Source organism: Lactuca sativa, chromosome 3, assembly GCF_002870075.4.
Source record: "Lactuca sativa cultivar Salinas chromosome 3, Lsat_Salinas_v11, whole genome shotgun sequence".
NCBI lineage: Eukaryota > Viridiplantae > Streptophyta > Magnoliopsida > Asterales > Asteraceae > Lactuca > Lactuca sativa.
This window is the reverse complement of record NC_056625.2, coordinates 45,674,717-45,692,069: the sequence shown is the minus strand read 5'-3', so window position 1 is coordinate 45,692,069 and position 17,353 is coordinate 45,674,717. Positions and strand designations below refer to the sequence as shown.

The following is a 17,353-nucleotide window of genomic DNA, read 5'->3' as shown; positions in this document are numbered from 1 at the left end:
CTTTACCCTCGATTCCTCAAATTTTCCTTCACTCTCCTCCATTACACAAAGACCCAACTCCATTTTCTTTCCCTTTTTCCATGTATTCTCCTCCACCATAATTTTGGAAGAAAGAGCTCACTCCCTTCTTTCTTTCCTTCCATTATATATCTCATACTTCAACTATTCAGAATTGTAATTTGATTATTGATTAAGGGTTGAATAGAAACCCTAAAGTTCTGAGCTTTGCATACCTTCACGTTCGTTTTTTATGGTTACTTTTCTTTTTTACTTTTCATAAATGCTCATCTGATTGTTAATGCAAGTGGGTTTTGCTTTTCTTGTGTTCTTGGTTGGTTTTTGGATTAGGGTTCTTTGGTACATGTTTTAATGGAAGAGAGGTGAGTCTATTTTCAAGATTTGTTTGTTTTCATATACCCTTTTACTTTTTACCTTTCTTTTCTTCATGGGTCTCTTTTTATCTTGTCGTAGACTTTTATTGCTATGCGCAAGATGTTGATTTCAACACATCATTTTCGAAATCCAGTTATTGGTATCTTGATAAATTAATTGGTTTTCAAAGACACCATTGAAAATTTACTCTTTTATTTGAGGTAAAATTTCTAATTTGAGTTTGTAGAATAACATAAAGTTTGATCTCAAATATAGTGATTTAGGTGTGCAAATCATTTCTACAGTTTTTACTGTCCTATTTTTCCATTAATAATAATTTCTCGAACTTATAAATGGATCGCATGCCTAGGAGAAGAAGACGAAGGGAATAAGTGAGAAGAAGAAATTGAGAAAGAGAATGAATGAGGTGGGTTTTAGAGACTTGAAATGGTGAAATGACAAAAATACCCCCATTATGTGGGTTACTAACACCTAAACAAACGAAAACGTTAAAAGAGGGATTAGGCGGGTAACAAATTATAGTTTTGGGGATGGTCCGAGTTAAAAATTCTTTCTAGGGACCAAGCGTGCAAGTAACCACAAACCTAATGGACCATCTGTGTAATTTTCTCTTAATGATATTCTTGTGTATTGTTTCATCAAAGAATATCAACATAAATCAAACATTTTACATGCATTGTTTTATCATTCAGCTAGTGATAGTATGTTTTGTACAAATAAAATAAGGTATTTTACATTTGATTGTCTCATGGTACCTTTCTAGATGACTCATGTCAATACATGTCCACATAGTCGATATCTTTGTACAATATTGGTTTCATTATTTTAACCCTGCAGCCAATGAGATTTAACATTAAGTGCACATGAAATGATAATGTATTAAAATGCAATGCCAACAATTGTTCTAGTTAATCTACTGTGTATGTGAGGGACACAACATTCCATCCTTTAAACTTATAAGGGTATAACATGGTCTAATACTTGATTGAATTTATTTGATGATTTGAAAATTTTATCACATTGTGTCACTATATGGTAGTTGTTACAAACATGTGATTGGTGTTTGAGAGCAACCATAATGTTATCATTTACCCCACAAGTATTTCATGTTTGTAATTTAACCTCGTAGTCTGCATGTCAGATAGTGTCTCGATCACGTGTCCTAATGGTAAGGGCGTAAAAATAATTGAGTGTGTATTTTCGTGTTGTACTATAAATAGTGTTGTAGTCTTAAGTGTTAGGGACAGAGAGAGAGAGAGGGAGTTCTTACACTTCCTATTTTTGTACACCGAGATTACCTTCCAGACATCAATGAAGCTTAAACATAATTATTTACGTTTGGTGTTCTTACAATTACCGTTTGATTCATGTTGATTGTTCTTAATTCTGCAATGTTATTTTCAGTGGGATACTACAATAGAATGTGTAAATAGAATATATATTGTTTCCTATTAAATCAACATAAAAGTGTAATAAGATCATACCAAAATATTTTAAAATCATACCAAAATTAACTTGATTCTATTGACAAAATAATTTAAAAAATCATAATCATCTTTAATATATAACAATAACATTTTCTTAATTAGTATTAATTTCAAATATAGTTAATTTATGTTTTGTTAAAATTAATTAAAATTATAATATAATATACATCTAAAAAATTATACCAAAAATATTAAAGATCATACCAAACTTAATAAGAAATTTATAATATTTTCATTAAAATAAAAAAATATATTATACCAAATTTAATTAGAATCTTAACATTTTTCTCGAACTATAATTAAATAATATCGATAAAATAAAAGTTAAATCATTTAAATATTCGTACATTGTTATGATATTTTCAAATTGAATTTCTCAAGCTGAAATATATTTTCAAAACATCGCAAACTTGTAGAAAAGGAGAGTTTGAATAATTAAACATTTCATAAAACTCAAAATGTATTTAAATAGTATGAAACAAAGTCATCAAAACTAAACCGAAAAACCAAATAATATGTAAACATAATATGAAATCAATTGTACTCAAATCACTCAACTACTCAAACAAAATCATGAAAATCATATATTATTTGTCTTGCTTTGGAATGAACAGTTTTGACTTGTCTTCTCTATAAGTACGATCTGTCGATAAAACCTTAAATGAATCGGATTTTGGCGCCTACAGTTGTAGTACATAGAAATATGTTAGTTGATCAACTAAAATATAAAAAATGAAATTTAATAAGTGTAGTATTCTTCGTAGAAGAATGTTACTTGATTAATGTTAATTTTTTTTTTCCAATTCAACAATAATCGTATTATCACCAGTGAACGTTAAGATTGCATAACGATCAACTTTGTTCTTCAAATTATCATGTGAAATTTGAATTTTGATTGTCAACTTTTTACCCAAAATTACATTCAAAGCAAATGGATAAATCTCGATATTACCCTCCTAAAAAAATAAACGCTTATTAAAATAGATGGACAAAAAGAAAAAATTAGTTTTATATAAATGAAGTTAATATCGATAATCTAATTAAACTTTTGAAGCAACCCTTATGCGGTTTTTTCTAGAAGTTTCTTTACGATCAAATAACGTAAGTGACATTACACCGGTAAAGTCTTGTACTTTAATGGTGATTTTGAAACTAAAACCATTGATATAAACAAATTTAGTAATATAAAATTAAAAAATTTAACTGAAGATTATAATAAAGTTTGTGATAATGATACGATGAATTCAAACAGTATAGAAAAGATAATTCATAATAAAGGGTTGTAATTTCATGGACTTACTTGAGTTATTAGACTTTTGTTGACAGGAACATGAATATTCGTATCCCAACTGCAATGAGTCGATCAGATGATGAAATTGAAAAAACATAGTTGGAAAAGGAATATATAAAAAGTGATAAATCGCAAAAAGATGATATTTAGGTAGGGCCGATCCAGAAGGTAGGCAACCCGGGCGACCGTCCAAGGCCCATGTCTCCAGAGGCCCAAAATTTCTAGGCTATTTAGTGTATATATATAAAAGAATTAATACTTAAATGATTTTTAGGGTCTAAAGTTGGTTCAAACTCAAACTAGCTCAAAAGATAAACAATTTGGTTTGCTTGTTATTGCTAATTGTACGCATTTAGTGAAGAATACATAATTTTTTTTTTGAATCTTTATGATATTTATTTGTCTTTAAAGGGTCATTTTTTTCTTTTCACTCCGGACCCCATATACATTAGGACCGACCCTGTATTTAGTAAACGATTTGTTGATGATTATATACAGGTGTAATCTTTATCAAGCTACCAAAAAATAGGTAATTATTGCCCTGATTTTATGAGATAAAGATTTAAATTCTTTAAATGTAAATTTATTTACCGATTTGTTAAGGGATTTTAATTTATCTATTTAATTTATGGATTTGTATGGAGATTTTTAAGGAAAGTATAAGCTGATAGGTAGGATATTATTTAATCTTTTAATTGTGGAATATATATCTCGTTTGAATTAACATTTACTTCCTTCATTAAATTAAATTCTTCATTAAATTGAGGTAAAATGTTATGATTATTTAGCTATTGATTTTATGGGATTTGATAAAAGACTATATTATGAAAATTAAACAAGTATTAAAGGTAGCACCGTAAGTTACCTTTAGACATGGTAACAATTGATGGAAAAAAGAGTTTTTACTAAAACTTTGATAGATGGTGTCACAAAGTGGTCTAAAGGTGGAAAATCTATGATCGAAATACAATCAATGGTCCTAATTGTTTAAAATGATGTCATAAAGTTTCTCTTTTAATAATATTTAAAGATATAGTTATTTTAATACAAAATAAATATCTATAAAATTCCAATGCAATGAATGAACGGTTAAGTTCCGTATGATATTAGGAGTATGTTAGATTTTCTGTTCCAAAATAATAATAATAATAATAAACGATTAAGACGATCCATGTCGGTTCATGCAAAAAAATATTTCGTTTTGATTCTTTACTCAACTTGTTTAACTTACTATTTCAATGAAATATATACATTTGATATATATAGTTAAACACATATGCTAATTTTTCATGTCTAATTGAATATTATATTTTGTTAAATAGATTATATATTAATCTGGTCACAACAACACGCGTGGTGACGAGAATCCATGCGATCAGAAGCCAAAATTGAATATCTGGCTCGAAATTTGTCTTTGCGTTTGTTATCACATGTAACATGGGTTCATATTTAATAGAATATGATGCTGCCTTGGGATTCTTTTATCATTTAATAATTTTTATTTATTGATACTTGACAAAATCAGATAGTATACATATTTAGTTCATGGATTATAGGTTTTTTTTTTTTTGGCATAAATATTATTTCAAAAATACTAATATAATATGAAGATGACACTTCACACTTCTCACATATATACCTAAAAACAAGTGAACGTAATTATAAATATAACTATAGATGGAACGGGTCAAGAGAGTTAAATGTCATAAAAAAAACATACTTGGAAGTTGGAACCACGTTAACTCTTAATCCATGATTTTGGACGAACATGTTGAATAAACTCCAAATCCACAAGGCCACAATGGGTAGAGTTGTTTTAAAACAGTCCATAATAATTTTAAAACACACCAAGGTCCAAGGCCACCTACCCTTCAATAATTGACCTGGCCCGTTTAGTCGTGAACTGAGCCCAACGGACTGGTAAAGTTCGTAAGAAAAAACGGACTCAGTCAGGAAGAACTAAAAAACTGACCAAATCATGAGTCATGACACACCTGTTTAATTTGGCCCCATTTAAGTAAAATAAAATAAATAAGCATAGTTAATCATTTAATCATTGGTAAATTAGATATTTCCTATCTTTTCTTTTTGTTTATCCTTCTATTCATATAAAATAACGACAAGTGTCACATTTTGATAAGATTAATAATATTTTAAAATATTTGTCATCATTTCTCATGTATAGAAAATAATTAGAAAAAAAAACAGTAGGATATTTAATTTCTCATTAATTATATGTCATGCTTATAAATATATAAAGTCAGTAACTATCAATCATACACATTTATGACAAATCAACTTACAAAATTTATAATAATTGCAATAAATAAATAAATAAAACATTTATTGTCTGGTCCATAAAAAACATGAACAAAACTGCTCACTACCAATCATGCACAAAAGTTTTAACGTTATTAGGCGTTATTAGGCAGGTGAGCGTGGTCGTCACACTACCCCTCCACCACCTCATCCACCATCTTCACACCACATTGAGGGCGTGGTCTCATGAGAAGAGAGCATAAAGAGGACCGGGAGAAGAAGGGTATGATCAATCGTGACGGGAGTCACTACTAAAGGGCAGTGTTCATGTTGTGATCGTGCTCCACCTGAGCATCAACAAATTGTGTATACCATATTGCCTATTACTCATTAGCAAATTACCCTATAAACAAATCTATAGGATTCGTTAGCATGCCATATTTGATGATAGTTGATATAAAAGTATGAGAGCGCATCGGACATAGTATTTTTTATTATATCTGTTTTACAAGGTTGATTATTTGAATGTACTGAAAAATTACATGAACAATGTTGTATACATAAAATCATCGAAAGAATTATGAATGATTTTGAGTGTATAAATGCATTAAATGAACAAAAAAGATTTACAAATGATTTTGAGTATACAAATATGTTGATAGATTTTATGATTATTTTTTATTATTTAAAACGTATCAAAATGTTGCAACTATGGTTTTAGTATTGGAAACTCAAGCAAGTCAATCACCATTACACCCTTCGTATCGATTAGACATCCAACTAAAAGAACAAAAAAAATGAACTCGAAAATACATATCATTCACTAGTAATTTGTGACTATGACCTAAATCAAACAATCGTTATATCCAACATTCACTAGAACATGATCGCTATATATCCATCATCTCTAGTGCTAATGTGTCATCTAACTTATTAGGAGTTACATCAAATCTTTAAAAAAAACATTTCAGAAACAAACGACTTATTAGCACTTGACTTAAATAACACTCCTGCACGTAAAAGTTAATAAAAATGTACCTATAACAACATCCGATATCGTAATCGCCTCATCGATGATCATTTGAAACTCACATCCCTTAACACATAAAATCTCGTTCTTCTTTCACAGTTCCTCTCCTACACCTGACCACTTCCACCTTCGAACAAGGCTCTCGTTTCTTTAATTTAGGATAATCAACCCTCACATGTCCAACCAATGAACACTCATAACATATTTTATTTTTATGGTTATAGTCCCAACTAAATTGATCATCACCTTTCCCACAACGACAACACTCCACAACCTCGGGAGTGCATTCCCTTATGTGCTTCCGGTTGTACTTCTCACACCACTTTGCATCTCTTTGTTTATCGGATTTCCTACTACCACCTTCAATTTGGAGCTTTTTGGATGATTCATATGTTCGGTCATCCCGTTTCCTTTTAACAACACTACTCATTTCATGTTTTTGAAAGTTTAGTTCCTTCTCTCTTTCTTTAGCCGCTTCCACAACTTGTCTAAAAGTGGCCAAGTCGCGATTTGAGACAAACTCACGAATGTTTGCCCTTAACCCCCATACGTACCTTTTAATCTTTTTCTTTTCGGTAGGGATTTGGTGCTCTACAAACCTTGCTTTTTCCATGAACTTGTAAGTGTAATCAACCACAGAAGACTCCCCTTGTTTAAGTGTCAGAAACTCTTCCTCAATCTGATCCAATGCACTTTCTGAAATGAAATCTTCCTTGAACTTCGCAATGAATTGACCCCATGTGAGTTGTCCCACAATTCCCTCTCCAAGCATACCACTAACCATGTCCCACCAATATAGAGCTTCATCCTTCAACATTGTCACTGCATACATGACCTTATCACCTTCAGAACACTTGCTTGTTTTAAACACATTTTCCATTTCTTTCAACCACCTCATACTAATCACAGGATCACCACTTCCCTTAAACTCTGGTGGCTTACAACTCAAGAAATACTTATACGAACACCCATCTTTCTGGTTTGTTTCATCACCTCTTTGTTGCTCAATTTGTAACTGATCCATGTTTTCATTCACCTCTTCGGTTCTCCTGTTCACATTCAGTCGCTCTTCCATCATCTTTGCAATGATGTCCCGATTTTGTTCCACAATCATTGGAACAGCCTCACGAAGGGCTCGTGAAACCTCTTCAGCAATTGTGGCCCTTAAGTCCACTTCCTGATTGGTATTCCTTGCTTGTCGACTAGGGCCACCAACCTGCTGAGGTGTACTTGCACTAGTCGTCATTGCCTCTTGATTACCATACCCAAGACCACTTCTTGTTTGGTGAGACATGTATGCTAAACTGAAATGCAGCAAGGAATCATTATTGGTGATTTATGTGATATAGATAAACTACATGAAATTGATTTAATTAAATATATTTATTAACATGGAGTAAATATTTAACGGATAATCTCTTTTCAAATAAATATATATGATTAGAAAACTATAGAAGTATACTGTGATGATTTGTGTATTTTGTAAAAACAAATGAATAAGATCACTAAACAACCACATTATGACCCACGTATCTTTTAAATTAATTTGTATAATTGTACTCTATAGAAACTAAACCACGTTTTTTTATCAATTTATTCTTAAAAGTACAAGGTTATTCTGTTACACATATAACTTAAATAACTTCCAAAATGTAAAGAGAAAGCTTATACCTTAGCTCAGATAGCTTGTAATCCTTGCTTAACGATTTGTACTTCGAGCTTCCAGCACTAATTCTCTCTGTTTTCGAATGTTGATGATGGAAAAACAGGATGGCTTCTCTATTTATAGTAACTCATTTCAAGTTTCAACGCCCACTCAATTCCTAGGCCCACCACACCTCATGATCCCAAATCAATCATATGCGTATTTTACAAATCACAAAAGGGAACATGCAGTTAGTGGATTGGATGTCAGGGGCAAAAGTTAATTCGAATCCAAATAGATAGTATATTTTATAATAAGGCATAAACACTTTTCTTACATTTTTTAGAAATTTTAATGGATTAAGTATGATTAGAAATTATATTTTGTTATTATAATAATCGAAATCTTTAGGTAAGAACGATTAGAAGGTTTTATGGATTTTTAACATGTTTGGCTTATTTAATCTGTTGTTTTTTTTAGCTGATTTTTTAGTTTGATCTTTTTGAAATGAAACATTTAACGACATATTTATAAGAAAACATATCGAAATTCTCACATGTAACCAAAATAAAATGCATGGATGATGGATCATGCCATTTGATAACTTGTCATGGTTTAATCATCACGTTAGCAACAATCACGTAATTATTGCATTTCGGTACTTAATTTGTCATATTCTCATAAAATACAACGGTGAATCAAGCAATGCCACTTTGTTGTTTGTTTTTTGAAAAAACCTCTTCAGATCTCTTATTGCTGCGCGGCGTAGCACACGCACAACATTTTTCATCTCGCAGATGTTTGTTTTTCAGAAGTCTCCGGATTAAAAAACCTTTGCGAGTGTTCTTCTTGGCGCAACACTTGTTTTGCCTCTTCCTATCTCTTTCAACCTCTTTTTTTTTCTTGCTAAAATATTAATTATATATTGCTTAAATCTTATTTCACTTTTTTTTTTATTCTTGTTGATTTTTTTATATTGAATAATAATAATTTGTTGATGAAATATCATTATTTTATGCTAAAATATCTTTATTTTTTGTTAAAATATCAACATTTTTTGCTGAAATATCATAAATTATTGCCAAAATGTCATACATTATTAAATTTTCGGTATTAAAAAACTATTTTTAGATTATAAAATCAGATTATTTTAATTTTTTAATATCTGCAGCTGCATGCAGATGTTAAAAAAAACAAACACGCTTCTTATTACAGTCTGCAGCCGTTTGGTCCACCTCTTCTACTGCAGAGGGTTGCAGAGAGTGGTCCGCAGACTTTATGGATTTTTGCTTCAAAAAACAAACAACACCAATGTCGACATGCATGCCTTATAAGAGTTAAAATGATCATGTCACATTGATGACCTACGCCATGATTCTGAGACCTACAAATAAGGCAAGAGAAAAGGGAGAATAAGTTCAATGTGGACATTAAAAAGGTATGAGGATATATTAGAAAAAAACATATAAGCCGAGAGTGGGTATCAACAACAACAATAATAATAATAATAATAAACCTAGATGATTGTCAGGTTACTTATCTAACATGATATTCGACATTTACACCCTCTTATATAGGTCATCTGAAAGAACAAGGTTCTTCATGTCAGACCCTCTTATCTAAGGTCATGCCCTCCGAAAGACTATATCATAAATTTATAATTCATAAATCCTTTGTCTTGACATCCGTGAGTCGTCATATATATATAATCTCGACATCAAATTACAATAAATAGTCTCCTTGTTTATTTTTCATATTATGAATGTTACGTTAACTAATGTTACATTGTTAACGATCCTAAAAAAACATTACATGTGTCATCATAAAGTATCGATTACACATCTTTATCACTTTATAAAATGTCTTTATCACTTTATGAGAGATATATGCATATATGTTACTTAAGTCACATAGGTTGGTGAATAACACGGTTATATGCATAAACATGAAATCATTATAAAAACATGTAAAAATCACTTTATGTGTACATAATGGTTTTAATATGTTAGGATCACCACCTTTGCACCCTCACCGACACCACGGCTTTCGTCCATCATACTCCTATTTAAAAGGATCATGCAACTTTTTAACAAATGCATCCATATAAATCATCACTTTCACTTTGAAACATGCAAAACACATCGTTTTCATGTATTTATCTCATGTTAGTTTCAAAGCACATGATACTCACATCTATTATCTATAGTCGATAGTCGATTCGATTTGCTCTTAGATTATCACCATATTTAATGCAGCAATTCTGACTTATATATTTATTAATGAATCGGATTTTAGGTTATCTTATCTCCAAGAGGAGAAATAAGCAAAATCATAAAATTAAGCTAAAACGGGTTAAATTAATGGGTTACATGGACCTAGAGTGGCCCAACTTTACTTTTTTAGGTGTCTCCCGGTAGGTTTAGAATTAGCGGTTTTAGATCGATCAATTCTAAAACGGTTCAGTTTTTTATTTCAGATGATCTAAAAGCGGTTTTTTCTTCTTCTTGTTCTTTTTTTTGGTCCAATCTTTCTGGCCCGGTCTTGTTTTTTTTTTGGTTTGATCTCTCGGTCTTTATATTCATATTTTTTCGTTTAATTTTGAGGGATTTTTTTTTCTAGGGTTTCTGTTAACAAATGTGTGATTATCATCAAAATAATACATTAAAATTTACTAAAAAATAGAAGAAATTGGTTAACTTGTGATTATCACAAAATTGATATGTATATAAAATTTGGCTTATGGTCTTTTTTGAGACCAGTCTTGAGTCGATCACCGACCGGTTTTCAGTCGGTCCTGGAATGGTCCAGTCTTTACTGGACCGGCCCTTTCTTTTTTATTTTTAGACAGGTCTCGGTCACATTGTTTTCAGTCTAGTCTTTTTGTAGTGTAGTCTTTTTTTGGTTCGGTCTTATTATAGATAGGTCCAGTCTCGATCTTTTTGTTCATGTGTGATTAAATTGTTTTGTTTGAAAATGTTACAGTATAATTTTAATAATATAGTTTTGGTAATCATATTGAATATATTAAGTACTAGGTGTGAAACCGTAACATCCTAAAATACGACCCAAAAATTTTTGTTTAATCATTACTAAAATCATTAGATCAATACCATAAAATAAAACATATACGTCAATGTATCCAAAACCATAACAAAGTATCACAAGAAAATTGTATCAAGACTATATCAAATCATGTCAATGAAAAGCTAATCAACTCCCAGGACAAATACTGAAGCTGTGGTGTGTGCGATGCCATCATCCCGAGCTCTTCCCTTTACTTGCGGAAGTACCTGAAACCAAAACTGAAACTGTAAGCACGAAGCTTAGTGAGCTCCCCCAAACTACCACATACTACACAAAAATATATAAACACATACTGGGCCTTGCCCACTGCATCGGGCCGAAGTCCGGAAACTGCATCGGACCGAAGTCCGGAACTAACCAGGGCCTTGCCCTCTGCATCGGACCAAAGTCCGGAACTGACTGGGACCTTGTCCCCTGCATCGGACCGAAGTCCGGAAACTGACTAAGCATATCATGGCATAACATAAACATATCAACTAGCATAGGCACATATACTGCATACAGCATCAGACCGGAGTCCGGAACACATAATATAAAACATACTTGAATCACAAAGACATCAAGCAATCTAACTACTACATCGGACCAAGGTCCGAAAATACTGCTAACTAAACGGGCCGGCATTGTGGCCGTAGACCCGTTCCTACTGGAAGGAAGACTCACCTCGTAATCTAAGTACTGAATTAACTACTCTAGAATCTGTCTGCCGCTGCTCCGGTTTCACCCCGTCTACAATTTCCATAAGTACACTCAAACAAATACTGATAACTATACTGAGGGTAAAATGACTATTTTACCCCTGGTCAAAGTCAACCTCTTGGTCAAAGTCAACATACAGGTGACCTGACTCGTCGATTTGGCCCACCAACTCGTCGAGTCCCTATTGTTATTTCTCAATTCTGGTCACTACTACTCGTCGAGTTTGGCATAGACTCGACGAGTTCCTCTTTGACACAAACACTTAGTCAATCTGCATCCGACTCGCCGAGTTGTATGAACAACTCGTCGAGTTCTCCTTCATCATATGAACACTCCATGTGACATCCCCATTTTCACGGCCAGAAAAGACCGATTTTGTTTATGATTTATAAAAATCAGAGTACTTCTTTTAATAAAAATGTTGTTGAATTTGTTCCCAGTAAAACATGATAAATACGTTATCAAAGCATTTTTGAAGAAATGTATTTTTAAAACGTTTGGGATGTCATCGTTAATACAGATACATAAGCATAAACATAACTGACATTCATTATCACTAGTGATCTACATCTCTTTAATCTCTCAGTGTAATGTCACTTCATATCGACACCTGTGATATAAAAAACTGAGTGGGTCAGGTTGGAAAACCTGGTGAGTACATAGGGTTTTCAACCCACAATAATATAATTATTATGTTTAATCATCAAACAGTTAACCCAATTACCCATCCCCATTATCTTCTTTATTCTTAAGGATCTACCCTAAGAATCAACTATTTCTTCTTCATTCATTCCTAAGGAGTATCCTAAGGAATAGGTACGAATTCAATCGTTGTAAATGACACATCTGTCAAGCACAACTGCTAGTTCTGTCACTTAGGCGCAGCTGCCAAAATTGTGACATTCTCTATGGGGCGCATCTGTCGGAATAGTCCTTTTAGGCGCATCTGTCGGGGTTATGAGGTTCTCTATTAGGCGCTCCTGCCGGTAGATTCCTTTAGGCGCATCTGCCAGGGTTTTATTGACAGTATCGTTTTCGAGAGTCCACTCACAATACATATCAATGTGTTTTTATCTCGTTTATCGACAGTATCGTTTCCGAGAATCCACTCGCAATACATGTCGATGGGTTTTTAGAGTACACCTGGTGAATACACAGTTCAAAACACCTACAGGTTGCGAGCCTGCTAGTGTCCACTGGACTGTCTAGAATAGTCCGTGGTTGTTATCCATACTCTGCTGGATGACGGGGCCATCACTTGGGAAAAGGCTTCTCACATCGTCCACCTCTCACCCTCACCTCGTGGTCTATAACACCTCTCAACTCATCATCAAACTCATATTCCATCTATTACATCTACCCATGTTTTACCCCAACATTATCGTAGATATAAAATACATATACAGTTTAAATCATTTAAAACATGTATAAAATCGTTCATCAAGCGTATACAACAAGTATTCAGATAATATGCACACATAGCACGCAATTTATATAAAATACTTCATATCTATGTGTAAGCTGAAAGTAACTATACACTCACCTGATTAGGCGGTGACTCGTCACTCGGACAGCACTTCGTTACTCTTAAAACAATTTCCTCGACAAAACCTAGTATCAATATGACTAGGGTTTAGTCTGACGTTAACCGCGACTAATTAATAGTCCAACTATTATTATTATTATATAAGCGTTAAATAACACTCAATATAACTCATAATAATAGTCCAAATACTTATTGTAAGGTCCTAATAACATTACTATATTAAAACATAAGCTATACTAAAGATAGGTTAGGCGTAGCTCACTTACAGCGGGTTTTCTCAAAAGTCGGGCTTCGCTGGAGCAGCGTTCCCGAGCCGAAAGGCTCTTTTCTTGGGACTCTGGGAGCCTCGGGGCTTCCTTCGGGTGCTAGGGGGTTTACCTAGACTTTAGGGGGCTTAAGGGAGGTTAGAGAGAGAAACTAGAGAGAGAAAGTTGAAGGGTGAGGTGTGAGGAAGTTGGAATGCCTGACACCTCTATTTATAGGCTGAATTCCTAATGGACTCGCCGAGTAGGAGGACCTACTCGCCGATTTGGTGCATGTGGCAGCCTTCTAGTGGTGCCACGTGTCCAATTCTGGTGGTTCCACGTCACCCCCTATCACGTATCAGCCTTCAAACTTAGAAAAATCATAACTCTCGCATACGAGCTCCGTTTTTGACGTTCTTTATATCCATGCGTAGGTAAAAACAAGATCTACAACTTTCGTTTAGACTCCATCGGCTAATTCTCGACCGATCTCAGATTTAACAGTAGGAGGCGTTTAGACTGTTAAATGACCGCGAAGAATTCGTAACTTCTTCATACGGACTCCATTTTCGTCCATCTTTTTACCGTTGAGTTCCTATTAATGAGATCTTCAACTCTTATTTAGGTCGCGTAAGCCAAAATGTAGCACTTGGATCCTGGTACGTAAAATTTATCTAAGTATTTTACATTTTTAGCCTTGGACTCGGCAAGTTGTAGGCCCGACTCGCCAAGTGGAGACGGGTTTGGGAGCATGTTTAAGCTGGCGATTCGGCGAGTCCACATTCTGGACTCAGCGAGTCCCTGCTGTCTGATGAAACCCTAAAGTCCAAGGGTTTGCACCCTATTTAAACCAACCTTATGCGCCCCAACCTCGCCCCCTTCACCCTCAGAGCTCCCAACATCGTTCAAACCCTTATTCCTTGTGAGATTGAAGTGACTTGGTGTAGTTCTCTAAGATTTTGAGAAGAAAGAAGAGTAGATCAAGAAGAGAAGAAGGAGGCCAGGCATCATTGTGTTATCTCAGTGATTTCCTTGAGGTATAACTCAGTTTCCCTCTGTTTCCATGCTTATAGTCCCTTATAGCTCCATTAGAGTCCTTCTTGAGCCATTTCCAAGCTTAGGTATGATTTAAGATTTGTAATAAGTTGATTAACCTTTAGATCTAGGCATGATTGAGCTCCAGGAGCTCGGATCTACTGCCTTTATGGAGCCATATTGCATGAGAGCCCTAGATCTACTCTTTTAGTGCATTTTGAGCCCTAAAACCTTCATTGGTGTTTATTTACACCTAAAGTTAGAAACTTTACGTGTTAACCAAGCCCTAGAAACCCAGATCTATGTATGGCATGAGCTGGATTCAAGCAAAATCGAATGTTTAGTGTTTGCATGCGATAGGCTCGGCGAGTCGTTCATCGAACTCAGCGAGTCGAGTCGCGAGTCCCCGAGTTTTCCCTTTTTGTGTTTGCGGAGTGGAGTATTGAGTCATGGGGTGTGACTCAGTGAGTCAGAAGCCAGACTCACCCATGAAGGAACTCGGCGAGTCCAAGGCAATCTTCTTGCCTCAAGAACAGACTCGGCGAGTTGTTCATACAACTCGGCGAGTCTCAGCATAGCATGTTCTTCGGATAAAGATGAACTCAACGAGTTGTTCATACAACTCGGCGGGTAGGATGAAGGACTATTGGACCTTGGATTAAAAGGAAAATTCGTCGAGTCAACGCCTAACTCGACGAGTAGAGATGGGGTTATGGTCAGACAAAGGGATAGGGACTCGGTGAGTTGGCAGGACAACTCGGCGAGTCGGGTCAACTGGAAGTTGACTTTGACTTTGACTCTTGGCTCGGTCAGGGGTAAATGGTCATTTTACCTTGAGGTCGATTAGTAGTATTTGATTGGGTGTTTTGTGGGGATTTTAGCCGGAGGACTTCCGGGACAGCAGCAGCAGAAGACAGTCAATTCTCACGCAGATCAGCAGCTACTTTGAGGTGAGTTACCTTCCAGTAGCGGTGGGTCTACGGCCACAATGTCGGCCCACCAGTAGGAGTTGTATGTTAGATGATTTTCTTTGTGATATCATCTAGTTTTGCTACTACCTGATATGTTTCTATGCTGGCATGATATGTATATGTGATAGCAGTAGAGTTCGGCTGTTAGGACCGAAGGGTAGGTCAGACACCCCAGATATGTCTGACAGTATGTGATGATATGTTTATATGCTGGCATGATATGTTATATGTAATAGTGGTAGTAGGAGGGGAATAGTCCCCAAGCCCGGTCGTTAGGGCCGAAGGGTAGATCAAACACCCCATATATGGCTGATAATATGTTATGTTATGATATATGTGATAGTAGCAGTAGGGGTGAAATAGTCCCCGAGGATCGGTTGTTAGGACCGATGGGTAGTCAGCGCCCCAGAATGGCTTGACATGGGTAGTCAGCACCCCAGAACGGCTTGTGTAACAGCCCGAAATCTCAGGTATTGTTTAAATTATGTTTTTGGGTGATTTAAGAGGGGACTCGGCGAGTTGGGGCCTAGACTCGCCGAGTAGGATCGCAGACTTGGTCGCGGGATCGCGACTGGACTCGACGAGTCCAGGTATGGACTCGGCGAGTCGACGCTGTTTAGCGGAAACCCTAACCGTTCAGGTTTGGGACGTATAAAAGGGACTCATTGGCCGTCATTGTTCGTTTTAGCCTTCTGAGAAGAACCCTAGATCGATTGGGTGCAGCTGGAGCAAGGATCTTAGGCCATTGTGGGTTTTAGAAGAGTGGTTGTGCAAGGAAGAGAAAGGATTGGCTAAAGGAGCAGCAAGGGGTCACATTCTGAGGATTGGGAATACAGAGAATACATCATCCAGGTAAGAATTCGTGTGTGCTCTGCTATATTGATGTATTTATGAAATTAGGGTTTATAGAACCCATTTTGTGATTAGATGAAGTAGTGCCCTGTTACCCACGACTATAATCTTGTAGTAGAACCTTTAGAGGTCCGGCAGGTCCCATGCATGTGAATTTCGGGACGAGACCTATCTCCGGAAGCAATTACTCGTCTGCATGGCATGGACTCGCCGAGTTGTTCTTCAGACTCGGCGAGTAGCTTGAAGATTTACTGGGACTCGCCGAGTTGTTCTTTAGACTCGGCGAGTGGAGTCGGGGTGGCCCCGCGATTCTTCCAGGAGTAACTCGTCGGGTCGAGGAGGGTACTCGACGAGTAGATAAGGAATCTCAGAAAGTGGGAAGACGTCCAGACTCGCCGAGTCGTCATGGTACTCGCCGAGTCCGGTCGAGTTGACAGTTGACCGTTGACCAGAGTTGACCTAAGTCTGACTTCTTAGGGATAGTCACACTTAGAAGATATAAGTATTAATGAGATATGAAATGCTATAGGGAGGTTGTAGCTCGTCGGTTGTGCACAAGTCATTTCGGGATTTGCTAGCGTTCAGCTTTTACGAGGTGAGTCTTCTCACTATACTGTACCCGGAAGGGTTTGACTGTGTGACCGGAAGGTCGGATATGTTATGTGATATGTATGCTATATGTGGTAAGTTAATTGTTATATGTGCTATGTATGATATGTGGGCCGGAAGGCGATTATGTTATGGGCCGGAAGGCGTTGTAATGAGGACCGGAAGGTCAGGGCCTGGAAAGGCGTATGTGTGTAAGTGTATATTGGG

The 17,353-nt window shown here is 35.5% G+C and overlaps 1 protein-coding gene across 1 annotated transcript; it reads right to left on the bottom strand.

Annotated features, from left to right (window-relative positions):
- Window positions 1-6,228: 6,228 nt before the first annotated feature.
- Window positions 6,229-8,289, bottom strand: LOC111912373 (uncharacterized). The gene is made up of 2 exons (XM_023908106.3): window positions 8,132-8,289; window positions 6,229-7,764 (listed from the first exon to the last, which is right to left on the bottom strand). Exon 2 carries the CDS (start codon window positions 7,752-7,754, stop codon window positions 6,528-6,530), a length of 1,227 nt encoding a protein of 408 aa, XP_023763874.1. The 5' UTR covers window positions 7,755-7,764; window positions 8,132-8,289; the 3' UTR covers window positions 6,229-6,527.
- Between the last annotated feature and the right edge of the window lie 9,064 nt (window positions 8,290-17,353).